Here is a 20,711-nt window from a genome sequence, read left to right as displayed (position 1 = left end):
AACTTGGGACGGGAACAAAACTTTAGACCAAGGACATCATCTGAAAAATGTAAATGTTTGGAGACCAACAGCCCCGTGTTTCAGGTGTCAGGATCAAGAACATAATCCAAATACCTGGGCTGGACACCGCAGATTAGTTCATACCCTCTCACCTCAAGAGGAACTGTCAGTTCATTTTGATGCAAATGGCTTAGACGCCTCAGGCCTGGGCACTCGATGTTCTCGATTTTTTTGGCTTGCAGAGCAAACTAAACCAGTGACAGGTTCATCCTTGCAGACATGAGTGCCATGAGTTCCCTGTATTCCTGTATTCAGGTACTGGAAAGGATTTGTATCCCCCAAGCTCAGAACCATTGGAGGTTCACCAGAATATCTTGGCTGCTATTCCAGGAGGGCAAGGTGTCTCCAACAGGGACTGTAACCTCTGCTTGGCCCAGTGGACAACTCAGAGGTTTTATAGCACATCAGGTGGCACCAGCCAGCTCCATGTGAGCATTCAAATCAAGCTCTGAAACATCTACTGGGTACAGTGACCCTGCTCTTAGAAGCAACCCTGAGTTCATCAGTCTGAGACATGTCCTCACTCTGTCCTGCCTCACAAGACTAGAAACAGGTCAGTCAATTCCCCCTAAGATTTGTCCCCATGGGTTACTCTGGGAGCTTGAAGTGAGCAGCACAGCAGCTGGCACCCAAAGCTGCAGCCCTCCAGTATGAGCAGGGAGTGAAACCCACCTCAAAAATCTCTTCATTGGTGAGATTTCTTTTTTTTTTCTTTAAAATAGATGCATTAGCTGAGAGTCATTTAATGGCAAAGGAGTACAATAACAGATTCAGTGAGGAACTGGTCTTCTTGCTATAAGCTTATATTTTTACAGCCCTTGCACTGTATATCAGCAAAAACACTCCAGATTGAGATGAACTACCTTACACAACCTCTTTCTCTAAGTTACCTTCATCCCATCATGCCATGTTTTCACTTCATTGTGTCCTATCACATCTGCCCTCCACCTCTCTGGGTCTTTAAATGAAATTTCTCTGGAGAATTTTATGCCTGACAATTTTTTGGATTTTTTCCCAAGAGATTAAAAAAAGCAGAGTCAGTCCCGACATTCTCTGCAGATGTCAAAGAACAAATTCAAATCTTTCTTTTGGCATGTTGAATTTAGTTGACCCTCACAATGAAAGGAGCAAGGTCAGGTCTGTCCTCCCAAAAGTATCTGATTGCAGAGCAGGCTGAGACCTGGCTGCATTCACCCTCAGCCACATGCGCCTTCAACCCTTCCCTATTCCTGCTGACCAAATATGCTGTAAAACGTTTTTTCACAGAAAAAACTTAGTATGTGTACGCTGTTTTAATAGTTTGTGGAACACCCATTTTGAGCAAAGAAGGCAAACCAGGGAAAAAAAATGGCTCCACTGCCAGTGGCAATGGAGCTGCAGTTTCTAGGACCTTGTAGGTTCATTTAAGGTGGAAGGGAGTGTTTCTAATTACCAGCCCAAAAAATGTGCCTTTAAAATTCACTGTGTCCCTTTTTGTATTTAAAATAATTGGGTCAAATTTAAAAGTCATTGCTCAGTCAAAATAGCATTTTATTATAAATATAAAGGAATATTTCTCCTAAGGTAGGTGAAGTAATCATCTGGCTGTCAGGCTTTTTCATCTCTTTTAATTTTCACTTCTTTTTAAACACTAATTATAGAGCCTTCCCACCAGATCACTGCATATCTTACCAAAACCTTTATTACCCCTTGTACAGAGAGGTGTCACAGACAACACAGAGTTCCTGCACTTCTCTCCTTTTCTTCTCCCAGCCATCACCTATGTGCCAGTGTGTTCCCACCACGTCCTGCCAACGGGGTATGCTTAGCCTGTGCCACTGTCACTTCCATGCACAGCCACTCCTGTCTGTCTGCAGGAGCTGGCACACTGCAGAAAACCTTCCTAAAGATTTGACCTTTCACTCAGAGTGCATCCAAGAAGACGACATCTGAGATATCACCATGGAAATGAGCTACCCACTCCACAGATGAACAAAGGTATCCAGGAAAGCCATATATATACCCTAAAACAGGCAGACTTTACATCAAATTGGTTATAAAGAGCCATATGGGGACAGATGGTAAAGATTGACAGAGCAACTGAAAGGACATCGGTGTGGCAACTCTACAATAAATGTACAATAAATGTAACCAACTTAATTCCATAATGCATACATGAGGTTTTTCCCTAGAATCATTCATGTTAACAGAGAGGTTCACAAAGTTTAAAAGTCTGTATCATTCCTATAGCTTCATTGAAGAGTCCAACACCACCTTGCTTTGTTACCACTTCCCAATCATTTCTTTGAGTATCATCATGTATCTCCTTTCATTGGTCAATGGTAAATCTTTTTTTACTGTTTCCTAGGTTTATTTTGATCACTGCTGAGAGTTTAGTCTAGTCCGTTTTAAACAGACAGATTCTTAGCCCTATCTTCTGCTTTAGCCTTGTGCTTACAACCCAGAGAAATATGGATTATCTTCATACCATTTCATATCAGACAAAATATAACATTTCCCCTACTTTAAGCCAATCTGGTAGTACCCCTCACATCAGTTTTCCATTAGGCATATCAGCACTAATCCCTGTGTTCTTAATCTTTGCTCCTCACAAAAATAAACTTGGATGTCTACTGGAGAAGGGGAAAGGCTGCAGAATTGCCAGTGTTTTTCCAAAGACAGATCCTGCATCTGGTTCTCCAGACTTTTGGGGTTATCACTCTGTTTCATACTGTGTCTTTTGTTGCAAAGTCCAGCAGTTCCTTTACAAGGCACTGCTATTTCCACTGATTTTTTCTGATTGTGTACTCAATCAAAGAACATTATCATCACACCATTATTCTTCTATATAACCTAAACTGAGCAACAGAAAATGGCTCTAAATATACCAGGCTTAGTATCTCTGAGTGTATTTTTTACACTAACTTTAGCTACTGGAATTTGGGCTTCTTGGAAAAGCAGAAAGGATCAGCAGAACAGGAACCCAACAGAGATGGCCATGGTTGGAGGCAGGAATATACATGTTTTCATTGGATTGTTTACTGCAACAGGTAAGCTTTCTTAAAAGACTTTTTAAAATTCTTCTTAAAACACATGTATTGCATAGATCTGGGTGACTTTTCTTTCAAAGGAATTGAACTCCTTTAAAGTCAGGGTAGATTTTGCCTAAGTGTGACTTTAAAGGAGTATGGTTTCATGAATCATTTTGGGATGGATTCTTACAAACCTCTTCACACTGAGCAGAACCTAATGTTTATGTATATTCTCTTAAATTAAAGAGATTCATTTAAGAGTTTAGTTAAGAGTTAAGAGTTTAATTTAAGAGTGACAAAAGAATACAACACTTTTCATTTAAGGAGGACTGTGGTCTTAATCGTGAATCAGTTTCTGTTATCCAACATAACAGAAGAATTTTACCAACAGAAAAGTCCAGTTCTGTGTGAAATAAATTGTCACTCATGGTGAACATTGGTCTGTCTCTTAGTTTCCCTCAATTCCCTTTTCTCTCTTTGCTGGCTGGCATAATCTGAAATTTGCTTCCCTGACCTGTGTTTTGTAAAGGCATCTCCCGGTGGCATTTCCATGGCTAAGGCACCTAAATCATTGTTGTAGGTTTGTTATCTGACTGCATTGCCTCTCTGCATTTGTTTTCCCTAATGTCTATTTTCTAAGACCCTGTAAGTGATGCTCTTGAAGGAGGGCAATTCTACAAAGGCAATTCTGTTTCCTCTAGCAAAAGTCTTCCTCTGAGAAAAAAAGGTAATTAAAAATTACTCTATTCAAATTGCCTCTAAGTATTAAAACATTGAACTTTTCCATGCACTCACAAATATTCATTCTTGAAGCTGGAAAATAATTTAGAGTGAGATTATAATACTATTACCAATAGTCAGCACATCTCTGTATGGCAGAAAACTTTGCAAAGAAAATAGAGGTGTGATGAAGTGTTTGTATGAGAAAAATATTTACAAGTTCTCAGAGTGTTTTACAGGGCTAGTTGAGAATATGTCTCTCAATTCTGACCTTTCATCTTCCACGATTACAGCCACCTGGGTTGGAGGAGCATATATCAACAGCACTGCTGAAATCGTCTATCTGCCTTCAAAAGGATTACTGTGGGTCCAGGCACCTGTGGGATTTGCCTTGTCCCTTGTTATTGGTAAATAATTCATGTGATTAGGACACATAAGCTTTAAAAATACATCAGAGGAGTACATTAAGATATGTAACAGAATATAGGGTACATTTTAAATGTGATTTTGTTTTTTCAGTCTCCCATATATCAAGAATAAGCATTTATAATGCTGTCCTCTGAGCTGAAACATAAGTTAGGGTAGCTTGGAGCTAGTGTAGAGTTTTGCCTGCTTGTAGTAATTTATGGGACAAAAATCTTATCTGAGAATTTAGAATAATATGTCTATTGCTTTTTTGTGCATATTGCTTTTTTCACATGGTCTGTAATTCACAGACTATTGAGAGTATTGGTATCTAATTTTTTCCTTGTAATTTCTGAGTGATGAAATAATAGTATCTTGATTTTTCCACTAAAATGCATTCTTCTGAATAGTCTCATCTCAGGATGAATATGTCGAGTATCCAGCTTACCAGCTTATGCCACTTTGTAGCTAGTTGTGTGGGGGTCTTTTTTTTGGTGTTTTGTTTTTTGTTTTTGTTTTTGTTTTTTTTTTTAACTAAGCTAAGTGTGCAGTGTTCTACACCTGAATTGCCATTTCTAACTCTGAGAATTACTGGACTCATGCTGAGGTTCAAGTCTCTTGCCAAGACCAAAGTTGCTTTCAGGCCACATTGTGTTATACTATAACTCTCCTAGGGACACAGGATGATGAAAGAAAGGAGGCCTGTGCAGACCTTACACAGGAATTTCTAAAAGAACAATAACCTTTATTCTCAAGTCAAAGAAAAGAGTGCAACTGACGTGAATATGAATCAAGCTTGGAAATATATTGCCAGGACTGCTTATGTGAGTAATTCCTACTAATGAAACTGAGGAGTGCAGGTCTGATCCTGCAATCTTTGCTCAGGTCAGTAGTGCCCAGACAAGCAGTCCTGCTGGCTTCAGGGTTAGACACAATATGTATTCTTTAGTTTTAATGAGATGGCTGCACATCTGAGGTCCAATATTTAGATGAAGGTGGGTGAGACTCTGCTCAATGTGCAGATTAAAACAATATAGTTCTGGGAAGAGACAATGAAGGCAACAAAATGAAAAATCTAATCAGAAAAGGACCACATATCAATAGGTTGCATCACATGACCAAGGACAAAACTTTGCCTCCTTTTTAGCCAAATAAGAGACTTCAATGCCTCACTCTGGCTACTGTCATCTTCCATGGGATGATTTTCAGAAAACTTTATGTCTCAGGTTGGTAGTTCTTTGAGGATGCAGAGGAGATTATATATGGGTATCCACTGAGCTAAATTCCTGTTACAGTCACACAGGTATTTTGTGCCATCTGGGGTGCCACAGGGGGTGACCTCCAGTAGCCACTCCAGAAAGATCTAGGTGTGCCAGAAGTGGACAGTCATATATGTAATCTGTAAGCAGATATCCTTTATAAGAGGGGAACTCTCAAATGGATGAAACCCTACATTTAGCAAGTGAATTTAAACCCTAGTGTCTGATTGGCTGCTTCATTCTCTAGGGTCCCTTATGTACAAATTCACTGGGTGGGTCTGAAAGACGTATGCCATATTGCTCTTACCTCTTTTTTTCTTGGAATATAAAATATGCAAAATTCCACCAAAATGTCACTTCTTTCTCACAGGTGGTTTCTTCTTTGTAAATCCAATGAGATCAAAGAATTATGTGACTGTGATGGACCCCCTCCAAGAAACTTATGGGAACATGATGGGAACCTTACTTTTCATTCCACCACTGCTAGGAGAGGTGTTCTGGTTTGCAGCCATCCTGGCGTCCCTGGGTAAATACTTGCTTTCCTGTTATATCTGTTAAAGGTCACGTGGACTAACAGAGTGTAGTACACCTTTGGGAATTGAGGAAAGCTGTGCTTCATGTCTCTTTTTGTGAGAGGAACAAGAATTTCTCATTTCTAGAAAATATATTTTCAGGTTTAAAACAAATAGTGCTATATATTCATTATATTATAACAGAGAACTCTTCCAATATGAGTTTGTACCTTCCTCTTCCCTGTTGGAGAGGAGATGTAAAAAGGCAAGGTGCCTTGGCAATGGCCATGCAGCAAGGTGGAGCAGTAAGGGCAGGAAGGAATCATGCACTCTCTTGAGTTCCCACTGTGCACGTTCTCTATAGACCGCATTTGTTGTACAGGCACCAGGGGAACAGCATATCCTTATTTATCCTCTATTCTGCACATATGAAATTTGTCTTAAGACACTTGACTGCTGTCCTTGTCTGCAGGAGCAACAATAAGGGTCATCCTGGATATTGGAGGCTCCTTGGCTATCACCATCTCGGCCTGTACTGTTATACTTTACACTCTGCTGGGAGGCCTCTACTCTGTTGCCTACACCGATGTCATCCAGATGGTTTTCATTACCCTCAGCCTGGCAAGTCCTGTGCATTTCTTTGGTAGTTTTCTAACTAAAGGAAAAAGTCCCGCTCTTTTTTTCAGCATGTCTCAGATGAAACATAACTTCCTTGACCTGTAGTTCCCCTTTAAGAGAACACGTTTCCTGAAAAATATTACAATCTTTGTAAGTCTTTGTACCTTATGCATTTCAGACAGCGCTCACAAGCCACTGGCCTTGCTGGGTAAACACAAAAAAGGTCTGCACAAAAGTGAAGTTTGCAGAACCTGTCTAGAACCATCTTGAATGAAGAGAGATCTGTCTACAGAAAGTACCAATTTACCTGAATTACAGACTCATGGTCTTGACGATGCCATGAACCAGAAACATATAGACTTAGAGTAAGGAAGGGGGAGAAAGGAAGACTCTATGTCTAGGCTTAATCTTATGTAACTCAACATTCTACATCTACCTTAACTTAAGCATCTGTTCTCCAAGAACAAGGATACTGGGAAAATGGTTAACAACTTCCATTTCTATCCTAGTGGATCTGTATCCCCTTTGCCCTGGTGAATTCTGCAACAGAAAGTATTTATTACACTGCAACCCATCAATCCTACCAAGACCCTTGGATTGGGAAGATACAAAAACAGTATCTTGGAAGGTGGCTGGATGACTTCTTCTACTTGGTATGGAGTTCTTCTTGGACAAGTGGTCGGGAGGAGAAATTGTGCGGGGACTTTATGGAAAGTTTGCAAGTTCTACCAGCCAGGAGCCCTGCACTGCAGGGCCAGTTGACACGGGCTAGAGATGTAAAACTGTCCCTCAGCCCCCTTGCAGCAACCTAAATGGACTGGGAACACCCAGGGCTCAGCTGTGGGATGAAAAGATAAAGTAGGGGCACTCCATCCTTTACCCACATGGAGAGCATACCTCTTGGGTAAGACCATCCAGGCAGCCAGTTTCTCTCCTGGCACCTAAATTAGTAATTTCCTACCTTTTGAGATGCTGGTCTTGCAGCCTCAATAGTGTGCTTTTAACATAAATATGTAAAATTCCCTCTGTTTGAAAAAAAAAATTAAAATGACATGACTGCCAGTCATCAGCAAGCACAGTGCAATTTTCTCCATTGCACAACACAACTTTTGAGTTACCAAAATAGCCAAGATTCCAGGAGGTTGTTCTGCTCTTACTAAACCAATAATAGGGACACATAGAAGTTTGTTTGGTGAGGACAGATTCTTCAGATTTTATCTGATTAATTTTGTTTACTAAGAAAGTGAAAATTGTGGTTTTATTTTTCATTTTAAAAGCTGAATAGCTAAGTTTGGGTAGATTTATTTACAAAAGCTGCATTCCTGAAAAACTTCCCTTTCACTTCCTCTGTGCCTGATTCACAATTCCAAACAACCATTTTTCAGCTCCCTTCATCTGCCAAACCATTAACCTGTTTTCATTAAAATTTCACATCCAATGTGAATGGATGAAAACAAAGAAAACAGGGAATTCTCAACTATCAGAAATATTATCCTCAAGAGTTAGAGCTGGGCAACATTTATGCAATTGAAATGAGAATTTGATTATTTGAAATGAGAATTTATTATGCATGATGTCCTACAGCAGCCTGGTGGGTACCACTGGTAACCGGTGAATGTTTCAGGTGCTTGGGAGCATCCCGTGGCAGACTTACTTCCAGAGGGTGCTCTCTGCTGCCTCGACAGGACAGGCGAGGCTCATCTCCTACCTCTCCGGGCTCGGGTGCTTTGCTATGGCCGTGCCCTCCGTGCTCATTGGGGCAGTCGCAGCATCAACAGGTAAAATAAATAGTTTGTCTCTGAGTAACCAGTGTGGTTTTGGCAAAGGTGGTTAAAACGGGATCCAAAGAAGTCCTGACAGAGACTTCAAATTGCCCCGTCCCATGAGCCTCGACACCAAGATAGGTGATCCGTCCAGAAAATGTGGAGCCCTCTGAGGTACACTGCACAACTACTTACAGACGTTTAAACAGCCCCAAGACCTGTTTAAAGCTATTTCCTTATGATGAAATGACTTTTCCCAGACTTTGTGTTGAGGAAAGATGAAGGCAGACTCTCTAAAACCTTGTATAATTCTATTTTAGAATAAATTTTATGCTTCATTCTGTTCATGCCTTAGACATGTAAGACACAACAACTTACTACAGATTGTTAATAAGGTTCTTGCTTGCAGGAATCAAGTTCAGTCCTATAAACTCACAGTCTCCATGCAGGGAATCAGTCCTGTATTTGCTGTGAGCAAGGGTAAAAGGGCAGCCAGATCACTGAACATTTAAGGAAATCAGCTCAAGTCATGATTTCATCCAATTCCCTTCTCCTCATGAGCAGTGTATATAGGTTGATCTTTAATAGACTCAATTCTGGAATCACACAAAGCACACCCATTTCTATAGGTGCTGCTGAGGAAAAAAGAAATTTTTGATCTAGTGGGAGCTGCAGCATGCTAAAGGGAACCACAAAAGTTCACAAAAGAACAAAAAAAAATCAATCTAAGTCCTAAAATACTGAGTGGGCCCCAGTTCCTAGCCCTTTGTGACTGGCCCCTGTGAAAAGACAATTTCAAAGCCAGCAGAAATGTTCACAAAGGATTTGTTGTGACTTTTCCTTGTTTTGTTTTAAAGACTGGAATCAGACAAGCTATGGTCTTCCAAGTCCATTTGAGAGAGGGGAGTCAGCAATGATCCTCCCACTTGTTTTACAACATCTCTGCCCAGCATACATCTCCATTACTGGTTTGGGAGCCATCGCTGCTGCTGCAATGTCTTCTGCAGATTCAGCTCTTCTCTCCACTGGCTCCATGTTCGCTCACAATATCTACAGGAAAATCCTGAGGAAAAAGGTACCTGCTTGCAGCATTCAGTAGTTTTGGTGTCAGGAAAGACAGTCTTGCTTCAAGGCTATTTCTAAACCAGTCTCTGACTGGAGGTGTGTGTCCTTCAGCTGCTGAACTGGCTTCTGGAGGCAGAGATCCAAACATAAGCCAGGGGTGTTTGTATCCTTGGCAGGGGTACCAGTACCCACACTGGTGAGCTTTGCTCATTCTAACAAGGCTAGTGTAAAATTTGGACTAAGGTATTAATGGAAACAGCATAAAACCCTGACCCTTAAAATCAGACGCCCTCTCCAGGGGTACCTGCCTTGCCTGGCTGCTGGTAGCAAGGAATGTCTGAAAGCATCAAGGGCTTGGGGAGAACCAGCCCAGGCCAGGGCAGTGCTGGCCATCCTGTCAGAAAACACTGTGTCTCTAATGCCGCAATCTCTGCTTCACAGGCTTCAGAGACAGAGGTGTTGTGGGCCATGAGGACCTCCATGGTGGTGTTTGGGACCGGGGCTGCTGGTCTGGCATTTCACTCCAGCTCTGTCTACGACCTCTGGTTCCTCAGTGGGGAGCTGGTGTATGCCCTCCTCTTCCCCCAGCTCTGCTGTGCCCTCTTTGCACCCAGCACAAACACCTATGGATCAGCTGCTGGATTCTTGGTTGGGCTCCTGCTGAGGCTACTGGCAGGGGAGCCTGCCCTGAGCATCCCCCCTGTCATCCACTACCCAGCCTGCTCCCTGCTGAACGGGACCTACAGCCAGCTCTTCCCCTTTAAAACATTCACTGTGCTTCTTACCTTGGGCACAATCCTTGCTGTCTCGCGCCTGGCCAAGGCTTTGTTTCAGAACAACCTCCTCCCTTGCAGCTGGGATGTTTGCAATATCACAGGGAGAACTGCCATCCTCATCCCGTTGCAGCAGGGGGAGAAACAGGAGCCTTTGCCAACCACTGCACTAGAAGAGAACCACGATTAAATATGGGGTTTCATTTGAAAGGCCACGGCATATTCAGCAGTTAGAGCATGGCACAGACATCATCGCTCCCTGCTTTCACTAATGATTTATTTAAATCCCTCACAAATAAATAAAGAGGCATTCTGTTCATCCAAGGAGAATATGTGAGTTTGAAGTCAGCAGTGATTAAAGTCACATGGTGGTGGAGGACAATCTTGTGGTGGTGACCACGGGACACCTTGGGCCCCTGCAGAGGTTGCTTTGAGGTGCCCCTGGTATTCCACCTGAAAGCAAAGCTATAATCCTGCTCCAGCAATTAGGGTGTTCCCAAGTCACCTACTTTGCTGACCACAAGGAAGACAAATAAATGTCTGATAGATTGGGTATTCTTGATTTAAAAAAAAAAAAAAAGAAGTGAGCAGACCTGTTTCCATTACATTGCAAGGGGTTTAGCATAATCATCCCTGGGGAGCACATCAAACCCCTGAAAATACAAATTACTGAAAGCAGTGCAACTGGCACAGCAGTGCAGCAGTAATATCAGTTCTGCACCATTTCTTGTATGCTTTACAAAGCTTTCCTTTGTACTGCAAAAGTTTTTGCACGTCTCTCCCCACTGCAGTATCTGCCAGTGGATCCCTCAGCCTGGGAATGTGTGAGACATTCCCTCTATACAACCTGGTAGGGCAGTAACAGGTAAGCAAGGTAAAGCAACAGCCCTTAACTATTCACTAAGAAACATTTAATTGCCACTATTTAACAAAAAACAGATAGGAAAATGGAGATGCCAGACAGACTATTGGAATTTTGTCTAAAACCTGTTACATTCAAATCTGAATTTTGTCTAAAACCTGTTAAACCACTTATGTCAAGGTTTTACCCTAGCATAGCAACGGGATGGCGTGTGACATACACAAACTGGTGTGTGAGAAGTCAGAGGACTGTGATGACAGAAAGGTGCTGAAAACTGATCCGAAACTTTCCTGCAGGACAGAAAATCCTAAAACGCTGAAGGCAAGAACCCAAAAACATTCAAGTCACAAATAAGTACAGAAAAGCCCCCAATACCTGGTTTGCATAAATTTTTAATGGCTTCGAAGACAAGAAACCCTGATAAATAGCAAGTTTGGACTCTAGCCTGCAGTCTGATGGACTGAGAACATGCCCTGGTGAAATGGAGCATTAAGATGTGAGCTGAATTAAAGATTCAGGAGGATTCCATAGTAATGGCTTACAGATGGCTGTCATTTTATACTTCCTTCAGCAGCTGTGCTGCATCTTACCAGGGTCAGCTGCAATCCACCAGGAACCACACTCACAGTACCTTTCCAAAAGGGTTGTGGGAGCTGCTGTGAGTGGAAACACCTGGCACTACTGAAAGGAAGATATTTACTGGCATAACCAAAATATCCCGCAGTAGAGTAACCCTCATAGCCGAGAGAGCTGCTGAGGTGAAAACAAGGTGCTGCTCTGTGATTTATTTCCAGCATGTGCACGCACAAGGTGAGAAGCTCCACTGGTGCCACTGTGCATTACTGCAGCAAGCCCAGCAAGAAGCCACAAGACTCTGAATTGCACCAAGGCAACTGCCTTGGCTCAGGAGGAAGACTGCCAGCCCTGCACTCTAGATTTGGCTTTGAGGATTCTGCTCCCTGTGGGGGATCATTAATCTCTTTTAAAATATCCTTCCTCAGCAAGGCTGAGATTCTGCTCCTCCTCAGAAAAATTTCACATAACCTTATGTTTTGTGCTAGTGTTAGTGAACACCTGGGCACACTAACCTTCCAATGCACAGCCATCCTGTTGATATGCTTTGTTAAACCAAGACCAGAAATTCTCTCCTGTGTCTCTAGAGACTGCCATGAAATATTAATTATAATGTGTCTAGAAAAGGGAAAAAACCAAACTGGTTTATAAATCAAAAGCTTTGCCATTGACTATGGCCCTAGGCTGTCACCCACGGGAGTCTTTGACCCAGCAGTGATTTGAGTGGGAGTGTGTGAGGTTGTGCTTACGCAAGGGAGGCACAAGGCTGTCATTACCCAGCGCCAGGAGAACAGGGCTCTCCTCAAAGCACAGGTGCTGGATGCTGATGCAAACATACTCCCCTGAGAGATTTAGGGGTGACCTAGTTTGGGGACCTGTCCATCCCCCTGTGTGGGGCAGACCAAAGCTGACACGCTGCATTTGAACTGGGGCACAGACCTGTTGCACGACCCAGAGAGGAGTGAAGCCCCAATGGCCTCATGCCAAGGTTATCACCCTACTTCCTGACCATGGAATAGCAGAATGCTAAGGGCTTGGAAGAGACCTTAAAGATCATCTAGTTTCAAGCCACCTGCCATGGACAGGGATGCCATTACTAGGTGAGGTTGCTCAGGGCCCCATTCAACCTGGCCTTGAAGACTGCCAGGAACTGGGCATCTAAAACTTCGTGGGCAACCTGTTTCTGTGCCTCACTAACCTTTAAGTAAAGATTCATTATTTAGTCTAAAAATACCCTCTTTCATTTAAAAAATACTGCCCCTTGTCCTGTCCCTATCTGTTTATACAAAAAGTCCCCTCCTTTTTATAAGACCCCTTAAGGCTGCAATGAGGACTCCATGGACCTTTCTCTTCTGCAGGCTGAGCAACCCCTAACCTCTCAGACTGTCTACATAGGAGAGGTGCTCCATCCCTCTGATCCTCTTTGTGGCTTCCTCTGGACCCAGTCAGCACATTTTCCTGTGCCAGGACCCCAGAGCTGGATGCAGCACTGCAGGCTGGATCTCACCAGAGCAGAGCAGAGCAGAGCAGAGGGGCAGAATGCACTCCCTCACCCTGCAGGCCACATTGCTATTGAAGGAGCCCAGGATCCATTCCACACAGCAGCTCTGACAGGCAAATACCTACATCTGGAGATACCTTTCCACTGTTGTGCTCAACTTCTCCTGCTTTTACCCTGCACAGACACAAAGTTTGATATTGTAGCCTTTCTGTGCTAACAGGTTTGGCATGGCAGGCAATAGATCCACAGCTTCCTGAGAGAGCAGCGAAGGACACTGCTGAAGAGTGTCACCACTGCCACCATGTTATCACCCAGTGTCACCACAGAAACTCACAGAGACTTCAAACATGAGTCTTTGCTGTCAGGGATATCTGCCATATTCAGCCACACTTGGCCCTGGCAAAGCTTCCCTAAATTTCATACCACTAACAGTGCTCTGCTTTGTGTGAAGATGGCAAAAACACAATTACAGTAACTCTCACAAATGCTTACCATTTTCCATCCTTACATGACTCCTTCGAACATCCCCCAGCAAGCTTAAAAAGAAAACATTCATCGAGGTCGGACAAAGTTTTGGAAGCAATTAGGTGCAAGTAAAATAAATACAAAAGTACTTCTGTCCTATACTTAATGCCTAAATGCCTAGTTGTTCCAGTCCAGCAGACTCAAGGTCCTTGAGGTGTTGCCAGCATGGGGGATAATGACATCACTCCTGTGAAGCCATTCTGTTTGTGGGTTACAGCCTCCAGTTCATATTCCCTTATTTTTCTTCCAGTTTACCTCTCCACATGTGGATTTACCCCCTTTGACCCTTAGAAGTGTCCATGACAATGACTCCATACAGTTTCAGTTTTGATTAACTTTTCTCAGCCTAGACAGCTGCTACATAAAGCAGCAAACACCAGCATCCAGCAGTAATCTATTGTTTCCTTGGCTGGCAGGACCCACTGAGATACCCTGAGGCTTCCATTGTCTTGTGTTTCTTTGACATTTTTACAGCTCATCTTTAGAGCATCTGAGATGGGATCAGGCTGAAATTCGATTAAGAAAGAAGAACCATACAAAATCAATGCCATGTGCATTAGGTAGATTAACAACTGGCAGGTTTGAAATGCAATTACAAGTCGGAAATTACCATCCAGTATCAGAACCTTTAGTGAGAGTGATTCCTGGCATCATGCTATGGACCTCCACTTACCAGTGACTGGGTGGGCAATGAGGAGCATTCCACATCGTGTGCTCAGCTGGTCAAACAAGCTGCAGGTCAGTGTGGGCTCGTGGACAATCTAATGCAGGTGTCTACAGAGAGATCAAGTGTATCACAGCCTAAAACAAACTGTTGGCTGTCCTCAAAGGAAGGCCTGAGTGATGCTATGCACTGCAATGTCGAGATTTAGGTGAGATCAATCTTACCCAGAGCATGCTCCTGCTACTTTGTCTCTTTTTTTTCCCTCACGAGCAGGGTTTATGACAACATCCAGTGTCTGGAAGTTAAAACTAGATAAATTGAGACTAAAATGAGGCTCAGCATTTTAAAGGTAAGGTCCATTAAGGAGAGTAAGTTGGCAAGGGCTGAGGTGGATTTGCAATCACCGAAAAAGCTACAATGAAAGTGGAAGCTTTTCTCAGTTATCCCTCTGTTTTAAGAGGAATCCATTCAGTGTAGCCCTAGGGCATCTGAGGTCCAGCCCAGCATTCAGACTGACAAATCCCAGTAACATTGTTTGTTCCTTATTTCTCTCAGCCCTGCAATCAGGTACCACTGAGGTAACCACTGCCACTTCTGTATTAATGCTGACACTGCTCAGAGCCCTGCTTGCCACCCTTGAACTCCAACAATAAGTTAAGAACACAGTGTGATTTGGATTTCTAAATCTACACTGAGTCCTCCATCAGCAGAGTCTCTGTATCCTGGACCCCAAGGGGTCTGTTCAAACATGAGGGAAGAAAGTGTCCTCTCAGTGATGGTGCTGCATGGCTCCTGCAGCAGCCACCTGCCCATCCTGCACTGAAAAATCAAGGTGCCATCTCTGCTGTGTTGGGAGCAGTTCCTAAGTCCTCCACACACACAGGCTGAGTTGGGGTGAAAGGCCCAGGCTATAAGGACTGTAAGTGGTGCTGTGATTGTCCATGTGTGGTGCTCCAGGGGTAAGCCACCCACTGTGCCTGTGCAAGGGTCTGAGCTGTGACTGCCCTGAGTTACCCAAACTTGTTTCCATGGGAGACACCATAATTACACCTCCATTGCTCAATCACAGTCATTATTTGAAAGACCACATGCCTGACATGCTTCAGCAGCTGTTCTGCAAGGCCAGACAGGCTGGATTCAGTTCACCCCAGTGCTCTGTATTCCAGCTGCCTCGCAAGTGCTGTGTCCAGGCACCGAAACCAGCACAGATAAGGAGATTGCCTGCAGCAAGGATCATCAGGTCTGGCTCTCTAGAGAGACCCTGCGGCAGCCCCTGCTCCATGCTTCAGCAAGCCATAGTGAGCCTCATCAGTGGTAGAAAAATGAGTTCTGGTTTTGGCAGCTCAGACGTCATGTGGACACAGCTGTGTCGACAGGACAGGTCAGAATAAATACTTTGCCCCAAATTTAGGCCAAATGAATTGGAGAGCTGCTTAGGTGATCCACATAAAAAGTGTGGTTAAGACTGAAGTGTGAATATTTAAACAATGCATTTCAACTAGACCAACTTAATAATGCTTAATTATTGCTTTTCGTAATTATTACTCATGTTTAATTTTACTTGTCGCCCAACCTGTACATATCAGATTAGGATTTAATGTACATATCCTGCATTCTAGGACTGTGATCACATCAGAGATGAGAGACAGGCTTGAGCACCTGGAGCATCCCAAGATTTGAGATGAAAAAAGCTTGTGCTGTTCTGGTAATGGACAGCAATGGGGACAAAAAAGGGGGAAAAAAGAGGGGAAAAAAGGGAAGACAGAAGAGACCCTTTTGCACTTGTCCCTTCCCTTTTTGAGACGGTTTTCATTCTGCACACAGTGGACAGATGTGCCATTCACTTTGCTGAATTCTGCAATTGAAAGTATTTATATTGCTAATGAGCAGCAGTGAAAAATACCAAGGGTCTGCAAAACTGAACTAGAAACTTGGAAAATGGTCAGATGAATCTTCCTTGTGATAAAGGCTCCTCTTGTATATTCTTTGTATGGTATAACACTAACCAACAGACGTTAACCTGGGACATTGATGTGAGTCAAAGGGTTGTAGGAATGACTGACCTTCCAAAGTGTCCAAAGTGGAACATAATTATTTTATTTAATTGGAATTGCATTAGTATTTAATTTTACCACCACAAGTTGAGTTAATCAGTGACATCAGGACTGGAGGCAGCCTGGGCTGCAGTGATAATGCACTAGTGGAGTTCACATCCTGAGGGATAAAGGTCAGGCAAAGAATAAAACCAGGACTCTGAATTTTAGAAAAAAAACTTCCAATCCTTCAAAGAGTTAGTCAATAGGACACCTGTGGAAACCTACCCTCAGGGGCAAGGGAGCAGAAGAGAGATGGGAGATCTTAGTGGACATTTTTCATAGAGCACAAAAGCTCTCAATCCCCAGGTATAAGAAATCAGGAAAGGAAGGCAAGAGACCAGGAGGGCTGAGTTGAGACCTGCTAGAGAAACTAAATGCACAGGCAGTGGAGCAGGAACAGGTATTCTGGGAAGAGTGTAAGGACATTGCTCAGGTGTGTAAAGATAGGGAGATAGGAAGGCCAAGGAGCAGCTGTAGAGAAAGGAAAATGAGTAGTGGTTTTAAATTGGAGGAGATTCAATTTGTATTAGATATAAGGAAGAAAATTTTTACAGTGAGGGTGGTGAAATACTCGAACAGATTGCTCAGAGAGGCAGGATAAAGACCACCTCAGAGACTCAAGATAGTGAGAATTTATTTTCTCTGTTTTGATGTAAACTTCCTAGAAAAAAAGCCATCTTGTGCTTTGGTTTCCCAATGAAAGAACATGGTGATATTCCACTCTCTGTGAGTACAGAGGAAGGATGTATTGTCTTGGAAGATATTTATTGCCACAGCAGCACCCCATGGGCAAATGTCAGCCATCCCCACTCAAAGGTGTGCTTTGAGCACCTCCAATTTGATAAAAGCTATTTCCAAATGGCTCCCTTCTACTAAGCATCTGTGCATTCTCAGATAAACATTTCTGCATCATCATTTGATTTTTTCCTCTCTTTCCCTAACCTGCAAATCCACAGTCTAAAAAGTGCTTAAAAAGTGAATGAATGCTGTCAGACCAGAACTGCCCATTGTCTTTCTTCTTACAGCTGTTGATTGATCTGAGGTAAGAAAGGGGATTTTTGTACTGTGCCTCTGCAGAAAAAATAAAAGGCAAAGAGAAACCCGTGACATGCAAAGGCAGATTTGACCAGGTTTTACTTCAGATGCTGGAAAATCCTTTTTCATCCTATGCAAATAGAAGGAATGTTTTTACACACCAAGACATCACAACAAATGTTCTTCTCACTTCCAGAAGACCAGAATAAGCTAAGCATGGATGACTAACCTCATGTGAAAGAGCAGGGGCCAGCAGAATGTTACCTATTTTCTGACTACTTCTGTGCCAGGTGCATGTTTCTTTGCTGGTCTGGAAGCCTGCAGCTCCCTCCTGCTCTCTGCCAGCTGTTTGCCAGCTCACTACAACATCAACCAAAACAAGGGTGAGCAGCCTCTGCAGACCAGGCAGATGCAATGCCCTGCAGTTGCTGTTAACATTTCCTTGCTGAGTTTTCTCTTATGGTTTCTAGCAGGATGAAATTGCCTCTAAAGGGCTATCTCAGGTCTGTAACCTCTTCAAATATTTAACTCTGGTGGTTTTTATCTTTTCTTCAGCAAAAAACAAGGTCAAGTATTTTATAAAGTCCAAAAAAGACATCAATGCAAAAGGGTGAGAAAAAAAAAGCAAACCCTCTGCATAAAGCACTTCAGTGTACTCATGCAGCATATTAGAGAGCAAAAGGAGCTTTCTGGCTCCTATCTGGCTGTTGTTACAATCGTTAATGTGGTTTTGTTCCAGTACTAATGGCATCAGAATGAGAAATCAGGCCCTCCAGACAAACTTGAGAGACTGTTGTTTTCCATCTGGCAATGAGAAGAAAGGAAAAAAAACATTTAAAATAATGGAAATAAGCAACGGGAAGACCTAAAATACTGAGCATGTAGCAGTAAAATCTGCAGACGCCTACAGCAGGGTAGGAGTGGCAAACTAAATATTTTACAGACCTTCTAAGTAATTCCCAGAGCTTGGTAGTTTAAGGCCACTTTGTAATTAAACAAAGACAACCTAATTTTTTACAGTGTGTATTATATTGCTTGATACATTTATGTTTCCTAGAACTGCTGATTGACAAGCAGAGAAAAATGAAACCAGAAGAGCAGCACTAATGGATGAAAAACCTACAACCTGGCGTGGCATATCATTAGCCTCATCTGAATGTGGTTGGACAAGATTTTAATAAAAAGCTTTGCTAGGAAAATTCATCATGAATATGACAAGGTAAGTAAAATTAAGAATAACACTCCAATCTGGCTTTTCTGTAAAGTTACTCTGAGTTAACCACCAAATCCTGCAGCAGAGCCAGGCAGGGTGCATCCCTTCACTCACACCTGGCAGAAACTGCTCCCCCTCTGAAGCCTTGCACCAATGCCCAAGCAGCCTCTCCAAAGTCCAGCCCAACAGCAGGTGATATCTGCTGAAGTTATCCCCCATTGCCTTTGGGGTGCTGGGAGGTAGATGGGTGCTGGCAGGACTCAGATGGGTCAAGCATCAAGGTTAAATTCAGTTTGATTGGTTGCTAATCAATAATCCAGTCATCATCAGTACAAGAGGAAATTACTTCAGATTATGCTAGAAGGTATTACTAAAAATTGCTTCTCTGGAAGGGTTGTCAACCACTTGAACAGGCTGCCCAGGGAAGTGGTGGAGTCACCACCCTGCTGATATTTAAAGGACACGTACATATGATTCTTATGGGCATGGCATAGTGGGGGAATTGGCAGTGCTGGATTAATGATTGGCTTGGTGATCTCTTCCAGCCAGACTGATTCTATGATTCCTTGAAGCCAAGTGATTCTCTCCATAGTCACTTGTCAATGGGCTGTACCCCAAGGCCTCCAGCAGCAGCCCCCACAGTGCAGCTCATACGGCCACACTTCTCCACGGGCTGCAGGCAAGAAGACTGCCCCAAAACTCCCCCTGTCCCTGCTGCTCCCCTGCCCTGCCAGTGGGCCCCCACCCTGCCCAGCTGTCAGCCAGCACTGCCATTTCACACTCCAATGCATTTCTGCTTAAGAGAAACCTCCTCCTTTGCAGGAGGGATGTTTGCAGCACAGAGGGAGGAAGCATTGCTTCCAAGGGGCTCTCAGGGAGAGAGGAACCAGCCAGCTTTCAAATAAATATGATTTATAATGCTTTCTTAATGCTGAGCACTTTGTGATATGTATTTCTTGAGGTGCAGTTTATACTAAAAAAAACCTCTAATCTCTAGATATTTAATAATTTTCCCTTTAAAAAGAAGGAATTTAAAAGTTCTTCGCTGTTAATTATTGATGTTGAACACAAACACAGGACTTCCTTTTATCACAAGACTGAACATTTGACCTATGGTAGCCAAAACTGTGAAAATTTGAGAGGACCTCCAAGCCTGTATTTCAATTTCATTACTATCGTCTGTCTTTCCAATAAAGTGCATTTACTCAGTGCAACCAGTTGGACACATTTAAAATATGCAGGGTTCAATTAATTTTGTATGAGAATATAGCTCATAAGTTGTGCTGCCAAAAGAGTTCACTGGGCCACAAGTTCAAAAATAATTTAAATAAAGGCTGAAAGAAACAAAAAAGGAAAATTACACAAAGCACATCACCGTGACACTTTCTTTAATGCTCTGAGGAATAAAACTGCCATAAAGTGATGGGATCAGGAAGAAACTTCACCGGACACAATCTGTCCCAGGGAAAGCATTACACACTTTTTCCTACAATTACATTTTCACCAGGGACACCCAGGCACGACATTGGCCTAATGCAGCAGAGAGGATTTGGCAAAGCACAGGAGCAGCTCAGACAGATGAGGTGGAAGGGAAGCATTTCATGGCCAGCCTCTGCAGATCCAGTGCAAACACACTTCCAGGCAACCCCAGCACCATGGCAGGCTGCAAAACCTACGTGGGATCTAACACTTGGGCAGAGCGTCCTCACTGACCTCTCCTTCCCTGCCCCTTCATCTGAGTATCATCGCTGAAGCTTCAGGAGATGCACCAGAAGCTGGTGAAGCTGGAGATTTTTTTGCACCTGAACAAAATCTGGGCCCTGGAGTCCATGAAGATTGCACTTTCTCTTGTCAAGGCCTGACTTAATTCCTGGAAGTCCCTCCTGAGATGTGCATGAAAGAAGCTGTAATGCCATATAGAGCATGGCAGCACATGATAGTGTCACACTTGGTTGAAAAGCCCCAGCAGGAGTGAGTCCCCTGCAGCTGAGCCTTGCACAAGCCTCACTCCTGATCAGCCCTCCATCCAGAACTGTGCTTCAGCCATTCAGACCCC

General features: G+C 43.1%; 1 protein-coding gene across 1 annotated transcript; it reads left to right on the top strand.

Annotated features, from left to right (window-relative positions):
• Positions 1 to 2,911: 2,911 nt before the first annotated feature.
• On the top strand, positions 2,912 to 10,376 carry LOC102067290 (high-affinity choline transporter 1-like). Its single transcript, XM_005495740.2, has 8 exons — positions 2,912 to 3,089; positions 4,085 to 4,198; positions 5,826 to 5,981; positions 6,440 to 6,588; positions 7,095 to 7,238; positions 8,210 to 8,363; positions 9,206 to 9,423; positions 9,855 to 10,376. The coding sequence occupies exons 1-8, from the start codon at positions 2,912 to 2,914 to the stop codon at positions 10,374 to 10,376; spliced, it is 1,635 nt and encodes a 544-aa protein (XP_005495797.2).
• The last annotated feature ends 10,335 nt before the right edge of the window (positions 10,377 to 20,711 follow it).

Source organism: Zonotrichia albicollis, chromosome 2 (genome assembly GCF_047830755.1).
Source record: "Zonotrichia albicollis isolate bZonAlb1 chromosome 2, bZonAlb1.hap1, whole genome shotgun sequence".
NCBI classification, from domain to species: Eukaryota; Metazoa; Chordata; class Aves; order Passeriformes; family Passerellidae; genus Zonotrichia; species Zonotrichia albicollis.
This window is presented reverse-complemented; position numbering and strand designations above follow the sequence as displayed.

Bases quoted from the DNA above. Each gene is read 5' to 3' on its own strand.
- LOC102067290 (XM_005495740.2), top strand. From the start codon at position 2,912: ATGGCTCTAAATATACCAGGCTTAGTATCTCTGAGTGTATTTTTTACA. The intron at 6,589-7,094 runs GCAAGTCCTGTG...TTTCTATCCTAG, and splicing joins TTTTCATTACCCTCAGCCTG to TGGATCTGTATCCCCTTTGC. The intron at 9,424-9,854 runs GTACCTGCTTGC...TCTGCTTCACAG, and splicing joins GGAAAATCCTGAGGAAAAAG to GCTTCAGAGACAGAGGTGTT.